General features: G+C 34.2%; 1 protein-coding gene across 1 annotated transcript in view; it reads left to right on the top strand.

The window, feature by feature from the left end:
- The first annotated feature begins 1,655 nt into the window (after positions 1-1,655).
- The window catches only part of LOC133849404 (uncharacterized), a 31,180-nt gene continuing 13,875 nt past the window's right edge, over positions 1,656-18,960 (top strand). Inside the window, exons 1-3 of the mRNA XM_062285461.1 lie at positions 1,656-2,392; positions 17,572-18,673; positions 18,771-18,892. Coding sequence (XP_062141445.1) covers positions 17,648-18,673; positions 18,771-18,892 — 1,148 coding nt within the window. The 5' untranslated portion in view covers positions 1,656-2,392; positions 17,572-17,647. The remainder of the gene's footprint in view (positions 2,393-17,571; positions 18,674-18,770; positions 18,893-18,960) is intronic.

Consider the following 18,960-nt stretch of genomic DNA (forward strand, 5'->3'; position numbering starts at 1 on the left):
ATCATCGTCTATTAAATGATGAATGAATAGTATAACGAACTCTGACCTGCATAATTCTTATATAATCCAACTGACAACTGACAACTAACAACTGACGCCATCAAGTTCACCTCAAATGTAGCGAAACAGACACAACCAGAACACTCGCAACAATCACATCTCAAATTCAATTAACATAAAGTCAAACATTACAACAAGAAAACAAGCAAAACGCGATTTAAGCTAAACTTAAACGGGTTTCAGTTTCGCACTGAAAATACTTTCAATTTGCTGTACACAAAACGTGAAGTGGAACCCAAAAAAAAAACAAAAAAAAACAAAAAAAAAAATTAAAGCAAATATCATCAAACATGAGAAATATATTCTGATCAGACTCGCTATAAAATGTATGACAACAAATGGCAATGAGTTGATAAAAGTTATTATCAAAAAAAAAAAATATATATATATATAGTATATGTAAATGTTTATTCAATTAATTAACATAATCGTAATATATTTCTGATATGTTGTATCCAAAATTTTCACACTTTACTCCTTTAATATCTAAAATTACATTTTTTTTCTTTATCGATTATTATATTATATTTTAAAAATCCATTTTATGCACTATTTAATATTTTCATATTTTGTATTTAATATATTATTATTGTTATAAAATCATAATATTGTATTATAAAAAGTTTTGAATCTCTTTCTTTTTCGTCTGCGATGATGATAATCATAATAAATTTAAGTTTTCAAAATGTTTTCTCTTAAACAGCGTTCATTATGTTGTTGTTGCATTTCATCACATCGCTGCGAGAGAGAAAATTACAAAAACAATTTAAATGGTTTTCAGGGAACGCCCCCTAATTGTTTATTACACACAACTCTTTTTTTTTTCTTCTTCTTTGTATTACTCAATTGTTGTTGTGAGTATAATTTAAAATATATGTATTATTAGATAGAGTTTAAGAAGTGGAATAACTTGAATTCTGATTAAACATATAAGAAGATGCAAAGTCGAATATTTATTGAGATATTATTCCATTGATATCGCAGATGAGACCGACACACATCTAACATCTGACATCTGACTGTGGACACAGACTCTCGACACTCTCTCGAGATATGTAGCTGTAGATAAACACAAGGTGTGAGAAGAGCGCAAAGAGATTCGAAAGAAAAATTTGAAGAAAACGAACGCATCGCACTTAAGCTTTCAATTGGTTTCACATTTCGTCTTAAGAATGTTTTGCTGACGTCACAGCTGCACAGCTGTGGATCACACACACAGCATGATTACGATTATGAAGATGCGAAGACGAAGACGAAGACGAAGAAGAAGATGCAAGGCAAGGCGAGGCTAAAAAGTTCAATTCGAAAGCAGACGTCGCGACGTCGTCGTCGTCGTTGTTGTTGTCGTCTTCGATGCTGTTGCTGTGCGCATGCGCTGCACGCTCATTACCGTTTGTTGTCGGCACTTCTTTAAACGCAGATTTACGCGAACAGGTTGTAAAGTTAGCAGCCGCAGCAGCCACAACAACAACGACAACGACAATGCCTTGGCATACCAAAGCACAAGCACAAAGCTTAAAGCGCAGCTTTGGCAGCGACGTCGAACAAACCGACAAAAAAATAGTTACGTTCGCGCAGTCGCAGTCGCCGTCTCAGCTCAGTCAGTGACGAACGCGCCAAGCGAACGCAACGCAAAACGCAAAGCGAAAACCAAAGCGAGCCAACAGCGGCAAACAACAACAATACTCTATACAGTTAACGACTAAAAGGAAGAGCGAACCGAAACGAAACGAACAAGTGTCGTGTGCTTTGGCAGTCAGTGCAGCTAAAACTTTGCGGTTTAACGGTAGTGTGTGTGTGTGTGTGAGTGTGAGTGTGAGCTTCTCTCTCCTTCTCACTCCCCAGCTTCAGCTGCGTTTTCGTTTATCTTCGCTTTTTTTTTTTTTTTTGGATTTTTGACTGTTCGCGTTTCATTGATCACACCACGCAGCATCTGCGCATGTATTAGTGTGAGTGTGTCGCTCTGTGTGTGAGATTACTCGTACTTATTATTATTAGTTTTTTTTTTCTGTATTTATTTTGGTTGATGTGCTTGTGTGTGTGTGTGTGTATGTGTTGAAGTGAAATGGAATTTGTTGAATTTTAATTGCACGCAGTAGCAGCAGCAACAGCTTCAAGAGCTGAGAGATCAACGGAGCAACAGTGCAAACAGAAACAGAGACATTTCATTCAACTTGCTAATGAAAAACAACAACAACAACAACAACAACGAAGACCAAGTGAAAATTGCTGATAAATAACAATAACAACAAGAAGAAGAAGAAGAAGGAAACCATCACCACCGGCAAATATAATTTCAACAAAGGAAAACCTCAGTCGCTCTTCAATTAACGTAAGTTGCGAAACAATTGAATTGAATAAATATCAAATAGTAAACCTTTAGCACTCCAATGGCTGTCAAACTGCACAGCCGGCTTAAGTCGAAAGTATTTTTTTCCTTTGAGGGCAACACACTTAAAACAAGTGTAGAATTTAACTCATTTTACACAGATCTTAAACATTCTTAAGTGACGACATACTTAGAAAACTAGTGCAGACAAACGTTCGTTTAAGAAAATGAAAATAAATTCTCAAGTTAAGATAACAAAAATGCTCCATCTTGATGGGGGGGAAAAGTGAGTTGACAATGTCATTAGATTTTTTTTATGACAACAAATGGAAGTTTCTTTTTTTTCGAGAGCATAATTGTTTATTTAAGTATACAAGCAACAAATTATTTAGTTCAATTATTTAGGTTTTTTTTTCTTCAAGATTTCCTATCAATATAATTGTTTCCTCCAATATTTATGAACTGGGTCAGTTTTCTGATTATGTTTTAGGTCAGTTTTCTGATTTCTTAATTAAATGTAAACATATTATACATAATTCAATAGCAGAAAGATTCTTTGATAATCAATTTTGGATATTTCGTAAGTTAAACTTCTATGCTTAATGCTTTGAGATGGTTGTGAAATCAGCATTCAACATTCTTTAATAAAAAACGTGATTTTAAGCATCAAAGCTCGATGATCTTGAAGGCAACTTAAATCTTTGGGGCAAAAACAAAAAAAAACTTAAAAAAAAAACCATCATAAGCAGCCATAAACCAATGCGATTAGTTATATCAGTTACTGAGAGCCACGGTTATTGAGATTTCAACTGTCTGACTCCAACAAAAGGGAAGGGCAAACGGTTCTTCAACGCTTTGCTTATATCGATACTAATGCATGTCTGTATTAGTGTCGATGTCGATCAATAACGATCATCGATCATTTAGTTGTAGTACTTCAAGTTCCAGTTTCTTTCTGCTCTCAGCTCTTAAGCGAGACTGTTTGTCTGCCACTTGTCTGGTGTACACTGCAATGTTTTACAGTCTCGTTTTAAAACTCTAGCTTTTTTTCTAAGTCCAAGTCGATGGACTTGGGCTGTGGCTGTGGCTGTTGCTGTGGCTGTTGCTGTGGCTGTTGCTGTGGTTGGGCTGGGCACACACCAAAATTTAGGCCAACAACGACGAAACAGACAAACTTCCAAGCTGGCCACTAAACGAGCGAATAACAACCCAAAAACATAACCAACAAAAAGTCTCACAAACTCTAAAGAAACACAGCAACAACAGCAACAACAACAACAACGACGACAACAACAACAAAAACCAGTGCAGTTTCTTTCAAAAGTCATGTCAATTTTTTTTGGTACTGTTTTTTTTTGGCCATAAAGCACAACAATTATTAGAGTAGTACATTGTTGTATAGCAACAAAAACAATTTCGAGCACATGCCACATAAAGTAAGTTGTTTAGAGTTTCAGATATTATAAAAAAAAAAAAAAAAATGGAAAGTACTCGTATTTATGAACAATTGCTTTAATAACAATACTTTTCAGTTTTAGCCTTGCACTAATCTCAATAACTTTATCTTTGACTTATACGATAACAAATTCCTGCTCGTGAGATATGCCAAATTAGCTTTAATTGCGCTTTAGCGGAAACGAGCTAAACTGATAAGCAGCTCAATTTATACTTTCCCAATTTCGAGTTGTTCACTTGGGTCAATGAAAATGTTACAAATGAAAATGTGTTCTAAATGAAATATTAAAATTATTGTTATTTAGTTTAGTTTACTTATTTCTTATTTTCTTATTTCACAACAAGCTCGAAAGTAAAAATATGTTCTTTAAATAAAATAAGGGAATGTGTAAGAATTATTATTATTTAGTTTATTCCTTTTCAAATATTAAACACACATAGAGAATGAAATTGAAAATATTTTTTGATTGATTATTAGGCTCATTTTTATTTTCAAACAAATTGTCGAATCGAAATACCAAATATTAAAAGCAAAAATATGGAAATACGTATTAAGAAAAAATTAATACTTTAAAATTGTTATTAAGTTTTTTTTTGCTTAAATTTCAAACATCAAAATCATAAAACATTCTAAAATTTGTGTTAAAAATTCCAATGAAGAATGGATATATTTTCTGAATAAATTTTATAGAAATTATTTTTATTATTTTATATATTCTATATTTTCAAGCATCAAGTTGTCTCAACATTCTTTAAGTATTCTGTCTAAATGACAAACATATAAAGTACAAAAAAAAGGATTTTATTAAAGTAAATATTTAACATTTAAATTTGAAACATCAAAGTCTTAAATCATTTGTAAATTTTGCATCTATATTTAAGATTCCAATGATAACATAAAAATATATTCAATAATGGAAATTGTTTAAGTTACAAAAAAGGAAATAAATTATAAAATTTACTTTTTTTGAATTTCAAATTTTCAAAACATCATTAAATTTGTAAATTCGTTAGCTTGATGGCCTTAGTTGAATGGTATTCGTTATTTCAATAAACTAATACTAATAATAATGTTAAATTAGATTAAAGTTAAAATATGTATAAAATTCGAAAATAATTATTCGTATGAATGAAATATGTAATAACAAGTCTATTAAAATTGAAATTCATCATTGAATATTCACCATTAATAGCAATAGTATTTTAACAAGCATAATAATTTGATGAGATTTCCTTCAAGTCGCCTCTTATTGATCCCATTGAAAATTTGCCAGCCTAATAGGATTTATTTTCAACGTATTTTCAAAGTCATCAATTGTCAATTGTCGATTGTCGATTGTTGATTGGTTTTCTTGGCTATTTTTGCTATTGTCTTCGTTTTTTTTTCTGCAATTTATTGTCGCCCTTGTTATTGTTGTTGTGTGGCTTCAACAACAACAACAGCAAAAAAAAGTGCATAAATTTGATTCCCCAATTACCCAGAAATTACATAATTCACGTGTTGTTGTCTGCGTTTGAGAGACTCTCGCACTTATTATCAAAAGCAATTTCATATTTTTTTTCGTGTTTTCGTTTTTGAATTTTTGATTTTTTTTTTCTCTGCTGTATTTATTAGGTCTGTGTTAATGGACAGGAAATGCTGCAGAAATTGCATGCAGCGAAAGTTTTTCCTTGAAGTGCGCAATAATAAATACAAAAAAAAAACAAAAAAACAAAAATGCGAAGAAGAAAAACTAGAAAAGCAAAGGAAAATCGAGACATACGCGGAACAAATCGTTGAACTGCCCACTGGGCAAAATTGAAAGTGAAAGGGGCAACAGCAAGGGGCGGCAAGGGAGGTGTAAGGTGCACAAAATATAACTGACAAGTGCAGGCCAATTTAATGATATGCAGCCGACGCCAGAAGGAGGTGGAAGAGAAGGAGGAGGAGAAGAAGGAGGAGGAGGAGGCAGTTGCCTCCATTTGGTCAGACCGCTAAAAATTGAGATTGCTGTTTACCAGTTTTCTCAGTGCGTTGCACTCAACTCAACTCAACTTAAATCAACTCAACTCGAGTCGAGTCGACTTGATTTTCATTTTCATCGTGCGTGTGTGTTGTTGAAGCAGCTTCAACTCCATTTTCTATGGCAATTAAATTGTATTAAGTCATTGCAAATGTTAATTTCATTCAACCGCCGGCGACGACCTTGCCTCGCCTTTAATTGTAATTGTTCACAGATCTAAAAAGAAAAACAAAAAACAACAACAACTTAGAAAGCTGCGTGTCGAGTGTGCTCGACTGTGAGATACCTGCTACGCATTGTGAATAAAAGCAAAAAAGTGTGGTATTCATTTTCAAATATTGTATATAACAATTTAATATACCACAAAAATACTTAAAATATACCAATGGTTATATTTGGTATATTGATATAGTGTTAAGGAAACTTAAGAATTTGCACACATTAATCAATAACAATATGCATACATATAAATAATGTTTAACATTATTTTTGTAATTGTATTTTTGATTAAAAAACATATTAAAAATATACTAGATTGTAGTATGTAGGCGTTTTTACCCATAACTTAAATAACTTCTACAACTTTTGTTTGATCCCAACCAAATTTTGAGGAATCTTAAATACTATAGTTATTATTGTATGTATGAAAAATGTTAGTCCTAGCTACAAATTTGCGCTTGTTATTATTGTTTTATCGATTTTCGGATGCGAAAGTGGGCGTGGCAAAAATTTGAAACAAACTTGATAAGCGTGCAAACATAAAAAGTGCTGTCGAAAAAGAAATATAATTCTATGTCTTATAATCTCAGAGATCTAACTGTTTATACAGACGGACAGACAGACAGACAGACGTGGCTAGATCGTCTCGACTGTTGATGCTGATCAAGAATTTCTTCCTTCTGTCTGTTACATACATTTCCTTGCGGCACAAAGTTATAATACCCTTCTATCCTTTGAGTAGCGGGTATAAAAACAAAAAAAACTCTGCGAATAGTGAGTGTGTGAGTGTGAATAGTGAGTGCGAATTGCGAGTACTCGTTCGAATGCGTGCAATGATTGTTGTTTAACCAGATAATTCAGGCGCGGCTATAATACTAAATATACTATGCACAACAAATTCAAATTCAAATCGAGTTAGTGTCGCAGCACAGTTTGAGAGTCACTGCCAGCAAAACTGAGCCACACACACAAATTGCGATAAATTGCATAATTCCATTGGAAGTCAACTAACTCTCCCTCTCTCTCTCTCTCTCTCTCTCTCTCTCTCTCTCTCTCTCTCTCTCTCTCTCTCTCTCTCTCTCTCTCTCTCTCTCTCTCTCTCTCTCTATCTCTATCTCTGTTTCAAATCCAAAGTCAATGTAATGCAAAGTCTCTGTTAATTAATTAATCACGTACCAGCATTCCATCAAAGCAAGTTCAAACGTTTATTTCGAGTGCTGACAATTAATCAATTTACTGATTGCATTTTAATAATATAATTTATTGTGCATACTTATTATATAACTGGTTGAGTTCGCTTGTTGCGTGGGTCTTTAATACATTAAACAAAATATACATTAAATAAAGCCCTGCAGCAAATAATGAATTGGAATTTTTCATTTCATCAACAAAATACAATAGATATAGTATTTTTAATTTGTGCAGTGAATTAATTTTTTCATTGCATACAACATTTTAAAGAGGAATTTTTCATTTGAACTTTTTGCTCAGCTTTAAATTTAAATAGAAAAATATATTAAAAAAAAATCTGCAGGAAATATTTGATAGAAGAATATAGTTTAAATTTATTCAGCTGCTTAGTTTTTTTTGTTATCCCAAAATGTATAAGTAGAATTTTTTATTTGAACTATTTTCTAAGCTTTATTCAAATGCTCATTAAGTTTCATTAACACAATAAATTCTTTCGATTAAATGGGATATTTTTTCATCTCATTTAGTAACAAAATATATTTAAAAAAAAACTACAATAAATGAATCATTTTATTGTACCAAAACTTTAGAAGCTTCATTGCATTCCATGAACAAAATACATTTTATACACAAATTTATAAGAGGAAATTTTTATTTTAATCATTTTGTATGCCTTAAAAACCTTTTTTTTTAATTCCATGTGCTTAATTTTATTTCATTAACAAGCTATATTAAAAAGAAATGCTGCAATGAATGAATTAATTTTTTGTGTAAAATTTTAAAAGAGAATTTTGCATTTTACTTCATTAACAAAATTCATTTTTTAAGCTCTCCAGAAAATAAATGCAGTAGATTAGTTTATTTATTATATAAATATTTAAAAGAGAACAATTGTTCATTTGAATTATTTGTTAAGATTTAAAACAATTACTTTTCTTTGTATAAATAATAATGATTGATTCACATTATTTTCGCTCTTCTATATTTTTCTATATTCACATCGAATAAAAACAATGCTTAATCCTTGTTGTAGAATACCTGCTGTACTTTGATTGATTATCTCGCTAATGCGCTGATCCTATTGCCGATCTATATGGGTGCATTATCTCCAATTACGATGGCAATCAATAACAGCGACAGCAACAAGTTTTTGTTGTTGTTGTTGTTGCCCCCCCTCAAAGTTGTTGTTAATTGTTGAGTGGAACATGCGTTGATTTATAAAACCGTCTCGAATTATTAAGTGCAACAAATTAAGGCAGAAACCATTTGAGAGTTCGAGTTTGCGTTTGAGTTTGAGTTCGAGTGTCTGACACTTTGTGTTTATATAATCGCAGTAAATAATTGTCATTGGCTACGCCTTAAAGATAACAAAAATCCCCAAGCTAAACAGACGAAAAAGGAAAAGAAACAACAACATGTTGACCAGATACCACAAAGTGTGTCGTTGCCATTGGCCAAAATTAACAGCCACATACTAAATTCCTAAAGAAAACACATCGAAAACAACAACAACAACAGCAACAACGATGACAACGTCGACAAATTGAAAATAAAAAAAATCTGTGCCCAAAAAACAGACGCACGTTTTCAATTGAAGGCTGCTGCTGGGGCAGCGTTTAACCCATTGTTGCCGCAACAAAAAATTGCTGAACAGCTGTGACATAATTGACAACAGCAACAACAGCAATTACAATACAGCAACGACAACCAGAAATCCAAAAATCGAAAAAAACAACAACGCAGACAATGCAAATTGTCAGCGACTGCATTTTGGGACTTAAATGTTTTGACATTTCAACTTCTAGCAACAGCGGCAAACGCACGTGTGTGTGTGTGTGTGTGTGTGGAGCACATATGCGAGTGTGTGTTTGTGTGTGTTAGCCTCTTGTCAGTCAGTCAACTTCATCAGCAATTCATTTGTCTGCATGAAATTAACATTCAAGCGGAGCGAACGCGACCAGTTTCAAGCTCTTCAGATTCCACAAAAGCGCTGACAATGGGGGTGCAGCAACAACAACAACAACAACTTCGACAACAATAACAGCAACTTAAAGAACAACAATAACAGTAAAACTGTTAGAACCTGCCATGCAAATAGTAAATCAAATAAACAGCATTGCAATTAATTGCAAGGGCCAAGCGAAACGAATGACTTAGACAACGAACTTGACAAACTCGATTGCCAATTGGAATTTAGTGTTCGCTCGCTGTTCTTATTGGCAAACAGAGCGAGCGCCAACAACAGCAAGAACAACAACAACAACAACAACAAATTACCGTCTGCAGTTAGTGGACAATTTGTGCAGTCAGTTAGTTGACAGTTAACTGGCTTGACACGCCCTCCGCCCACCGCCCTCACCACCCGCCTACGCATTCCTCAGCTTGTGATGCAGTTGCAGTTGCAGTTGGCTGGTGATGCAACCAACGAATGCAACTCAAGTGTTGCTGTTGCTGTTGCTGTTGTAGTGTCACATTTCACAGTTATTTGTTTGTTGTTGTTGTTGTTGTTGATGCTACACGTGCTTCTGATATTTTAATTTAACTCAGTGGCTGTCACGGCAGGCGACGTTTTAATTACACTCACTGCAACTTCAACTGCATAATATACTTACATATTGGGAGTGCTGCTGTTGCCACAATTATAATGGCAACATTGCAAATGTTGTGGGTGCACATGCAGGAAATCAACTTGGCTGCAAGTCACACTCATTCATTCCCTCACTCACTCACTCACTCACTCATTCACTCACTCAGTCAGTCAGTCTGGCAGTTAACCACTCTGCCAGTCTGCCAGTCTGTCACTCTATCAGTCTGTCAGTCAGTTAGCGCCTGGGAATTTTCACAAGCCTATTGACAAATTCTATGTTGTTAACAATATGCGCTATGCCACAACTCAAACAGCTGCCACACAGCCACAGCCACATTATGCAACGCCAAGAGGATGCAGCTATCAAGTCAAAGCTGTTAACTTAATTTGTATTTAGAATTACTATGAACCCAATTAATATTTTTATTCACTTAGTATTGCTTTGAAATGAAATAGATTTTATGAAATTACTATTTATTTCTTAAACAAAGATTTCATTTATTTAACATTTTTATTTATATGGATTATAAAGATAAATCTAATTGCTATTATTACAATGTGTATTTCATTAATATATTTATTTTAGTTATTTATTTTTATTACTTCTTTTTCTTTGTCATGCATTTCTTGATGATGTTGAGCAACAAAAATATATTATAATAATAATTATAGTCATATAATTAATTATTTACTATTCAACTAAAAAGAATAAAGCTAATGCGATTAGCTTCGCTCTGCACTGCAATAACTTAATCTTCGCTTGCCTTCATTTGATGGGAAGCTTTAATAATTAATTCAGAATACTCATAACAAGCATCAGCGCATTTCGGCAATCTATTGTCTTTGCATTTACAATACAAAAAAGAAACACATTAAAGATTAAAGCAAATGCCATGACCTCTGGTGTGATTTTTCGAGTATCAACACTTGTAGCACGTTGATAAATTTAAGGCAATCAAATCTCATGTTGAAACTTGTTGTTTGAGAGTGTTTTTCGAGATGCATTTCAAATTAAACCTCATTAATTATTGCGTGATGAGTGAATGTAGAGTAAATGATTACACAACCAAAAGGAATATACTACACATATATATATTGAGAACAGTGTTTTGAATAAGTATATAAATAGAAGGTTATGAGGAAGGAATTTAAATACAAACATGTAAGAAAGCTGCAGTCGCAAACAGAAGTATTATTCCAAAAATATACCAAAGTATACTATAAAGTGTATACGAAAGTATACTGAAGACTAAAATTGGTATATCTATATACTAATACATGCAAAATATACCATAAAAAGTATATATCACAATATAGAAAATATTGAAAATTTACTGAATACAATTGATATATAAATACAATCAAAATGAACCACAAAGTATATACCACATTAATATACCAAAAATAGAAAATATGCTGAAGACTACAATTAATATATATAGTATAATATTAATGCAATTAAAATAGACCACAAATATAATATACCAAATAATATCAAAATATACTGAAGACAACAATTAGTATATCGATATATTAATACAGTTAAAATATACCATAAAGTTACACAGTACGCAAAATTAAAATATACCACACAATATAACAAAAAAATATATACCGATAAATACAATTGGTATATCGTTATAATAACACATTTAATATATACCAAGAAATATAAACATATACTGAAGACAACAATTGGAATATCGATATACTAATATATTCAAAATATACAATAAAGTACTAAAAGCAGTTTTAAGATAATATCATTGGAGTGAAGAAATACTGATAATTTAGTATATTCTTAAACTATTATTAAACTTGCACAAATTTAGCAAATCCTTTGCTACAAATTATCAGATTTTTGCATACTCTAATGAAGTTAAAACTCTTTTATTTAAAAATTTGCCCAAAATAACCAGGCTTATTCATTTCTGATTCATTTAGAAGCTGGTTTCCCTAATACTTTAAAACAGCTCCAAGTTTTGTGCAATGCATAATTAGTTAATTAATCAGAGTGTCGACAATCTAATCTGCGATCAGAAGTGACACACAAAATGACAATTTATTTGATTGGAAGTCAGTCAGAGATCTCCATACTTGGAGCTGGGCATCAGTCTCTAGACACAGTTGGATGCAGTTGCGCAATGTTTGGCAACCAAAAATAACAACAACAACAACAGCAACAACTGTGCATTTAATTGCCAAGTTGTAGCGTGCAGCTGGCCAAACAGATTGTGGATGGATTATGCTAAAAGAGTGAAGGGGAAGGGTTAGGAGAGGGGGGAGAGATGACTGTTGCGTGGGCTCAACTATAAGCGCAGCTACACAATTTGCGACACTTGCATTTTGGTTGCTCTGCCCATTGATTCAATGCATAATTTAAGCCAACACACACAAACACACACACACATGTGAGCTGTCAAAATTTGGGCAGCCAATTTACAATTTCAATTTTCATGCCCATTTATGTGTGAGCGAGGGCGGTCGGCAAGGGGGCGTGGCAGTTGCTAAATTCAAGCACAACACCAACACACACATACACAAATGCACACACACACACACGCACACTTGTACAATTAAACATGACACAATTAGGCAGCGAGTTCGTTGCCTAAGTCTTTCGTTGCAAGTCGATCCACAGAAATATTATTATTTGTAGTAGTTTTCGAAAGTGTTTTTGCGGTTATTGCAGTTGCTATTTATATTTTAGTTTAGTGCTTTATTTATGTACTTTTTGTTGTTGTTGTTGTTTTTGGTTTGGTTCCGCTGCAAAAGGCAGGCGCCAATCGATATATGAGGAAATCCTACGATTCGACTTGAAAATAGTTTTGTAAATTAATTGCAGCAAATTACGCGCAGAAATTCGATTTTTTCCTACAGCTGCTTTACACATACATATCTAGGTTTTTTTTGGCGTGCAGCGACAAGTGAAAGTGACGTCGACGCAGCAGCAGCAGCAGCAGCGACAGCAGCCAAGCCACTTGGGTCCAGTTTTGCGGATGAAGCTGTTGACTTTGTTTGACTCTCGTTGCTGCCGCTGTTATTGTTGTTGTTGTTGCTGTTGTTTGTTTTGTTGTCGGGCCGCAATTTTACTTTCAGGAAAAACTCATCGACAACTTGCATTCAACATCGATGTGCCGCTTCTTCCCTCCCCTCTCTGTCCATGTCAATTTCCATTTTGCTGCTGCGGTTTCCGTTTTCTTATCTGCCGGCTGCCCTTTCGTTGCGGCTGCTGCCGAAAAAAAAGTGAAGCCACAAACAACACAACAACTAGAAAACTTTGTTAAACCTGTTGCTGCTTGCTGCTTGCTGCTGCTTGGCATTTTTTGGTTTTGTTGCCTCAGATATTTTCATTTCTCATACCCTCGCATAAGCAACGCAAGCGCATGAATTTGACTCGCAATGAAAATCTGCATTGAATCAGTTAAATTATTTATTGGAAAAACTGTTTTTTATTTTAGTTATGAAAATTGTCTGACTTTTGTGTTTTATGTATTTAATGAGAAACTTTTAATACACAATAATTGCTTGAGTATTCAGAGAGCAAAGAGTATCTTTCAGTCTGTCACTTGCATCTTTAATTTTCTTGTCGATTTATCGACATTTTGAATGCTGCATTTTTTCCAGCGGTTTTTGTGGTTTGTCTTTAGCCGCTTGGGCGGCTTTTAAGCGCAGCCACAGCCACCGCAATGAGCAACAACAGCAACAACAACAACAACAACAAATAACAACAACAACAAACAACGACAGCTGCTGTTCACAGTTTAGGCGGCGAGTGTGGGAAATGTGGCGGGGCACTCTCAAGCGACATGCCCCAAAATCAAAAGTGACAACAACTGTTTTGTCTATGCTAATTGACAACTTACACACACACAGACACACACACACATACACAAAGATAAAAGCACACACTCTCGCATAAATACGTGAGTCGAGTCAATTACACCCAGTTGCTGTCAAGGCGACAATAACAACCAATAATAAGAGAACAGACATTGGAAAGTATTTTTGCTGCTGCCGCTGTTGCTTTTGTTGCTGCCATATGACAGTTAATTGTCAGCATAAATATGACTGGAAAAAAATGCCAACTAAATGCCAGCCTAAACACTCAATGATATGACAAGCATTTTATTTATTACATGCATTTGTTTTCACTCGATTTTTTCGAGGTTTTAAACAGCCTTGAAAGGCACTAAGAAAATAATACGAAGTTCTTTACTTTACTTGATTGCTAGACAGGAATATTGGCGATTCAGATAAAATAAATATAATATATGCATTTAATAAGAATTGTAATTGAATTTAAACTTTATTACAAATTTGCTGTTTATATGACAAGCATTTGTTTTCACTACATTTTTTTTCGAGGTTTTAAACAGCCTTGAAAAGCGCTAAGAAAATAATATGAAGTTCTTTACTTTACTTGATTGCTAGTTTTAGATAAAATCAACATTTGAATTCATTTAGAATTGTATTTGAATGTAAACTCTTTTACAAATTTATTGACTTTCCTCAAAAACCTAATTTGGGTTTCGATTGATAATTATGTATATGGCAAGCACTTTATTTATTATGTTATAAGCATTAAACAAGGGGGTTCGAATTAAATTTAGCCTTGAAAGGCGCTAAGAAAATAAAAGGTTCTTTACTTCACTTGATTGCCAGCTAGAAAAATATTCTCGCTTCAGATAAAATAAACATGTGAATTTCATAAGAATTGTAATTGAATTTAATCTCTTTTACAAATTTACAATTTATTGACTTTAATATGACAAGCATTTTATTTATTACATTTATTTCACAAGATTTTATTACACATTAAAATAATAATAAAATGTACTTCAGTTGCTTTGTGTCTAGCTAGAAATATTTTTTCTGCATATAAGCAGATGGTATTTTAAGGACTTAATATTAAATATAAAGTTTCTTACAAGTTTATTACGTTCCTTCGAAACTTATCTCGGCTTCTGTCAGTAACATTCAATAAAGAAAAGCATTATAATTTATTTGCTTATGTTAAGTGAAAATATAATTTAAAATGAAAATATTCTTTTATATTTTCTCCACTTATTTACATTACTTTATATAAATATTTCCACTTTACATTTTTCTTCACATATTTGATTCACAGATAAACAAAATCTCTATGCAAATCAAATTTAAAAAATAAATAAGCATTAACTTCTTAATTAAAGCAGGCATTTTGTATACAAGCCTAAAGATAAATAAAATCGAAAATTTAATGTTTAAGAATTACATAAGCTCCAAAATTAATTTAAATGGTGATCAATAATTTATTTAAAGAAATACATATGTGTAGAAATTAATTATATTAAATACTGAAAATAATGAAGTATAGCTAAACGTAAAATACTCCAATTGGCTTAATTATAGCACAGTAAACACATAAGATTGGTGTTTTCTATGGCATTTTTGATTGTTCGACAGCAGGTGGCATATAAAACAAGCAGCATATGGCAGCCAGCAATGGCTGGTATGCAGCACAGACTGGGGCACGGGGCAGCTCATGTGACCTCCCATGCTAAGCGGCAGCTTACTCCCCTCCCTCCCTCCCTCCCTCCCTCCCTCCCTCCCTCCCTCCCTCCCTCCCCGCCCGCCTCTTCCAAACGCCGCCCCAACTCACATCATACGAGTGGCAACCAACTGTCGCGTTTAATTCAGAGTCGTAGTTTCAGTTTCACTTGGCTTTTTATACCCTGTAAAAGTTGAAATAAGGCAGCATCGATTTAATGTAAAGTTATGATTTTTTTGTGTATTCTATATATACAGCTGTGAACTTTGAAATAGCAGTGCTTTCAACCTACGCCATTAAAATTTAAAAATACTATTTGAAACATATTTTCCAGACAAAATTTAATTATGACAGCTTAATGTATTTATTTTGGAATAATTTCACAAATTTGTTCATTTTGGGTAGCTAAATTTTTTTGCAAATATGGATAATAACAAAAACAAAAGAATAGATTATGATATTCATTGAAATAGATTATGAATGGGTAATTCTCTGATACGACATTGAAAAAAAACATCAAGTGAAACAATTTTAAAAGAATAACAAAAGTTATTTTTATAACTCTGGATTATCACCACATTTAGAGCTAAGATTGGTTTGTGAAACTTTTTATTGTTTTACAATTAAATATATAAATTCTTAGCTTTTATTAAAGAGCTATGAAATTCATCTTTACTTAAGTTAAAAAATGTTTTCATGCATTTTTTTTGCACTCAAAATTTATGAACATAGTTTTCATGCTAATTCATTAATTCAATATAGTACATTTAATACATCTACTTAATATGCTACAAGTCTCGTCCTCTTAATCTTTATAGGGTTCTTTTTTCATCTTCACTTACAGGGTATCACAGCGTCGTTCACTTTCGCTTAAAGCGCTTTTGCTTGTTGCTTTTCTTGTAGTATTTTATTTTTTGTGCTTTTGTTTAATTGCCAACAAAGTGCGAACCGGTTGCTCAGAACACACTGCAAATCTGGGAGGCTTGCAAATGTCAAGGCAGTAAAAAAAATCCACAGCAACAACAACAATAACAATATAGACAACATCAACAATATACGTAAATGCGAACAACAACCCATAAACTATCACAATGCGAACGAGTTGACAAATGTTTTTTTTTTTTTTTGGTTGCGTTGCGTTTCTTTTTTTTTTGTCTTTTTCTTTTCGTTTAATTTCAATTGAAAACGGAGCACAATTTTTTATTGAATTAATATTGAATTGCTACTTGAACTGATTGATGGGCGTCTTGGTGTGATTATTGAGCAAATTATCTGTTCAATTGACAAAATATATTCATAGATCAAGCGGCGCTCAACGCATTTCAAATTCTATTCAAAAATAATGAGAAACAATATTCGAAACACTGCTAACAAATACCCTAAATATATTTTTAAATGTGTGCTAAGAAATTTTAGTAATCTTATAAATAATATTTTATGAAAATATCAATCGAACTTTGCGCCGAGATTAATTAAGTTGATGAAATCATATTTTACATTACGTTTGAGTCATTTATTTATTTAGTAGAAAAGTTGAATATGAAATAAAATATTTATTCTATCTTTTTTATTGACTACCTATAAAACTTAATCAATTTAAAATTGCATAGCTAACTTAACAATATTTTACACTAAAAAGCATTTAAACTTTGTGCAACATTCAAATAATATGTTGACTGGAATTACTGAAGTATTATGAAAATATAAAAAGAAATTAAATGAATTAAAAATCAATGTTAAATTTGGTTGAAGTAAATTTTTTTGAATCATTATTTTGGTTGCATAAAAACTGAACTTTAAATTTAAATTTGGTTAAACAACATTTGATTATAATTATTATTATTATTGTAATAACGAATACAATTCCTTATTACAATAATGATGATCAAGAGTGTCTAAGGCCCTTAGGTTAATTATTAAATACAACACGTAATATTACAGTCCAAGTATAAATAGCTTTTGCTACCTTTCTTTTAGCAGAGTGTCGAGTATATAAGCTTATGTCGAGGAACATAATCGATCGATAAAGACTTGGGCAACAAACATTTGATTTGGCCAACGGCATTTTTGCTGGTGCGCTAATCTATTGTGTGTTGTGTTGTGTTGTGTGTTTGGCAAATTGTTAAATCATTTTCACTGTGTATTAGCTCTAACCTCCACTTTCCGTTTTATTTTGCCTCTAACATCATTTCAGCAGCCTCCTCTCCAATCTCCACTCTCCACTCTCCTCGCCAATGAGCCAGTGACCAGTGACCAGTGACATCAGCAAAATGGCAGCAATCGGTAATCCAGCGAACAACAACGCTAATGAATTCAATGGCAGACACTCGGCATCGCCAGCACGCACCATCGATTCGCATGACTCGACCACGGGCAGCATGGACACAATTGTCGATCGCAGTCTGAATCGCGAGGAACTGCTGCAGGTGGCCAACACCATTGAGCAGAGCACGAATGCCACAAATGCTGGCAATGGTGGCAGTTTGACCAATTCACAAATTGCCATGCTGCAGTCGGACAACGAGCAGCAGCAACGCAATCATCAGCAACAGCAACAGTTGCAGCTGCAGCAGCAGCAACAGGAGCATGAGGCACGCCAGCAATTGGATGCACAAAGTCATATTTATTCGAGTCCCGTTTACGATGAGAAACCAATGCCGCCATTGAAGTTAACAGCGGCCACGCTGCTGGCCAACGTCGATGACAACGCAAAGAAACCGAAACTGATCAGCCACGAGGAGTTCAAGCAACAACTGGAGGAGGCCATGGCCACTCGCAATCAACAGGCGCCAACAGCAGCAGCAGCAGCAGCGTCTGCGAAGAGCATCAGCAACACCATCGATTCGCGCATCAGCAAGAAGCAACGTTGTCCGCCGGAGTTTATCAAATACAAGGGCGGCAGCGGCAGTGGGAGTGGGAGTGGCAGCGATGCGGCCGGCTCCACCATGTCGGCGAAGGTGCGACGCAAGCGTCGGGCGAGCAATGAATGCTGTTCGGCGTTTCCATTGCAAATTGTGCTGGGCACGTTGCAACTGGTTTTGGCCATTTCACTGGTGGCACTTGGATCGCTGTTGATTGTCCGTGACGCGGCCTTGTCAATGGCCGGCTGTGGCATTTGGACGGGCCTCATTGCGGCCGTCACGGGCTCCTTGGGCGTGGTCAGCATGCGCAAAACGCAAACGGCCTTTCTGGCTCTCAGTTTGGTGTGCATTGCCAGCAGCACGCTGGCGTTGGCCATTTCTGGTGTGGGACTGTCGCGTGACCTCAATCGGTTGGCCGAACAAAAGGGTGAACAGGTAAGAGCTGTCCGAGCTGGCTGAGATTGCTTTTCACTTTAACTACATAGTTACTTACCTATTGTTATTATTTTTTTATATTGCTTTTGCGGCACAGTTTGACCTGATGAATGCCAATAGCGAAGTTTCAGCTGCTTGCGGTTTAATATTTGCCCTATTTTTGCACTTTGTGGTCAGCATTGTTTCGGTTTATCGCTGCGCCCTCCAGATTTGCACAAAGTGAGTACACGATTTTATTACACATATCCAACAATTCAAATTTTGCGCGCAACCCAAAACGATACATT

This window comes from Drosophila sulfurigaster, chromosome X (assembly GCF_023558435.1).
Source record: "Drosophila sulfurigaster albostrigata strain 15112-1811.04 chromosome X, ASM2355843v2, whole genome shotgun sequence".
Lineage (NCBI taxonomy): Eukaryota > Metazoa > Arthropoda > Insecta > Diptera > Drosophilidae > Drosophila > Drosophila sulfurigaster.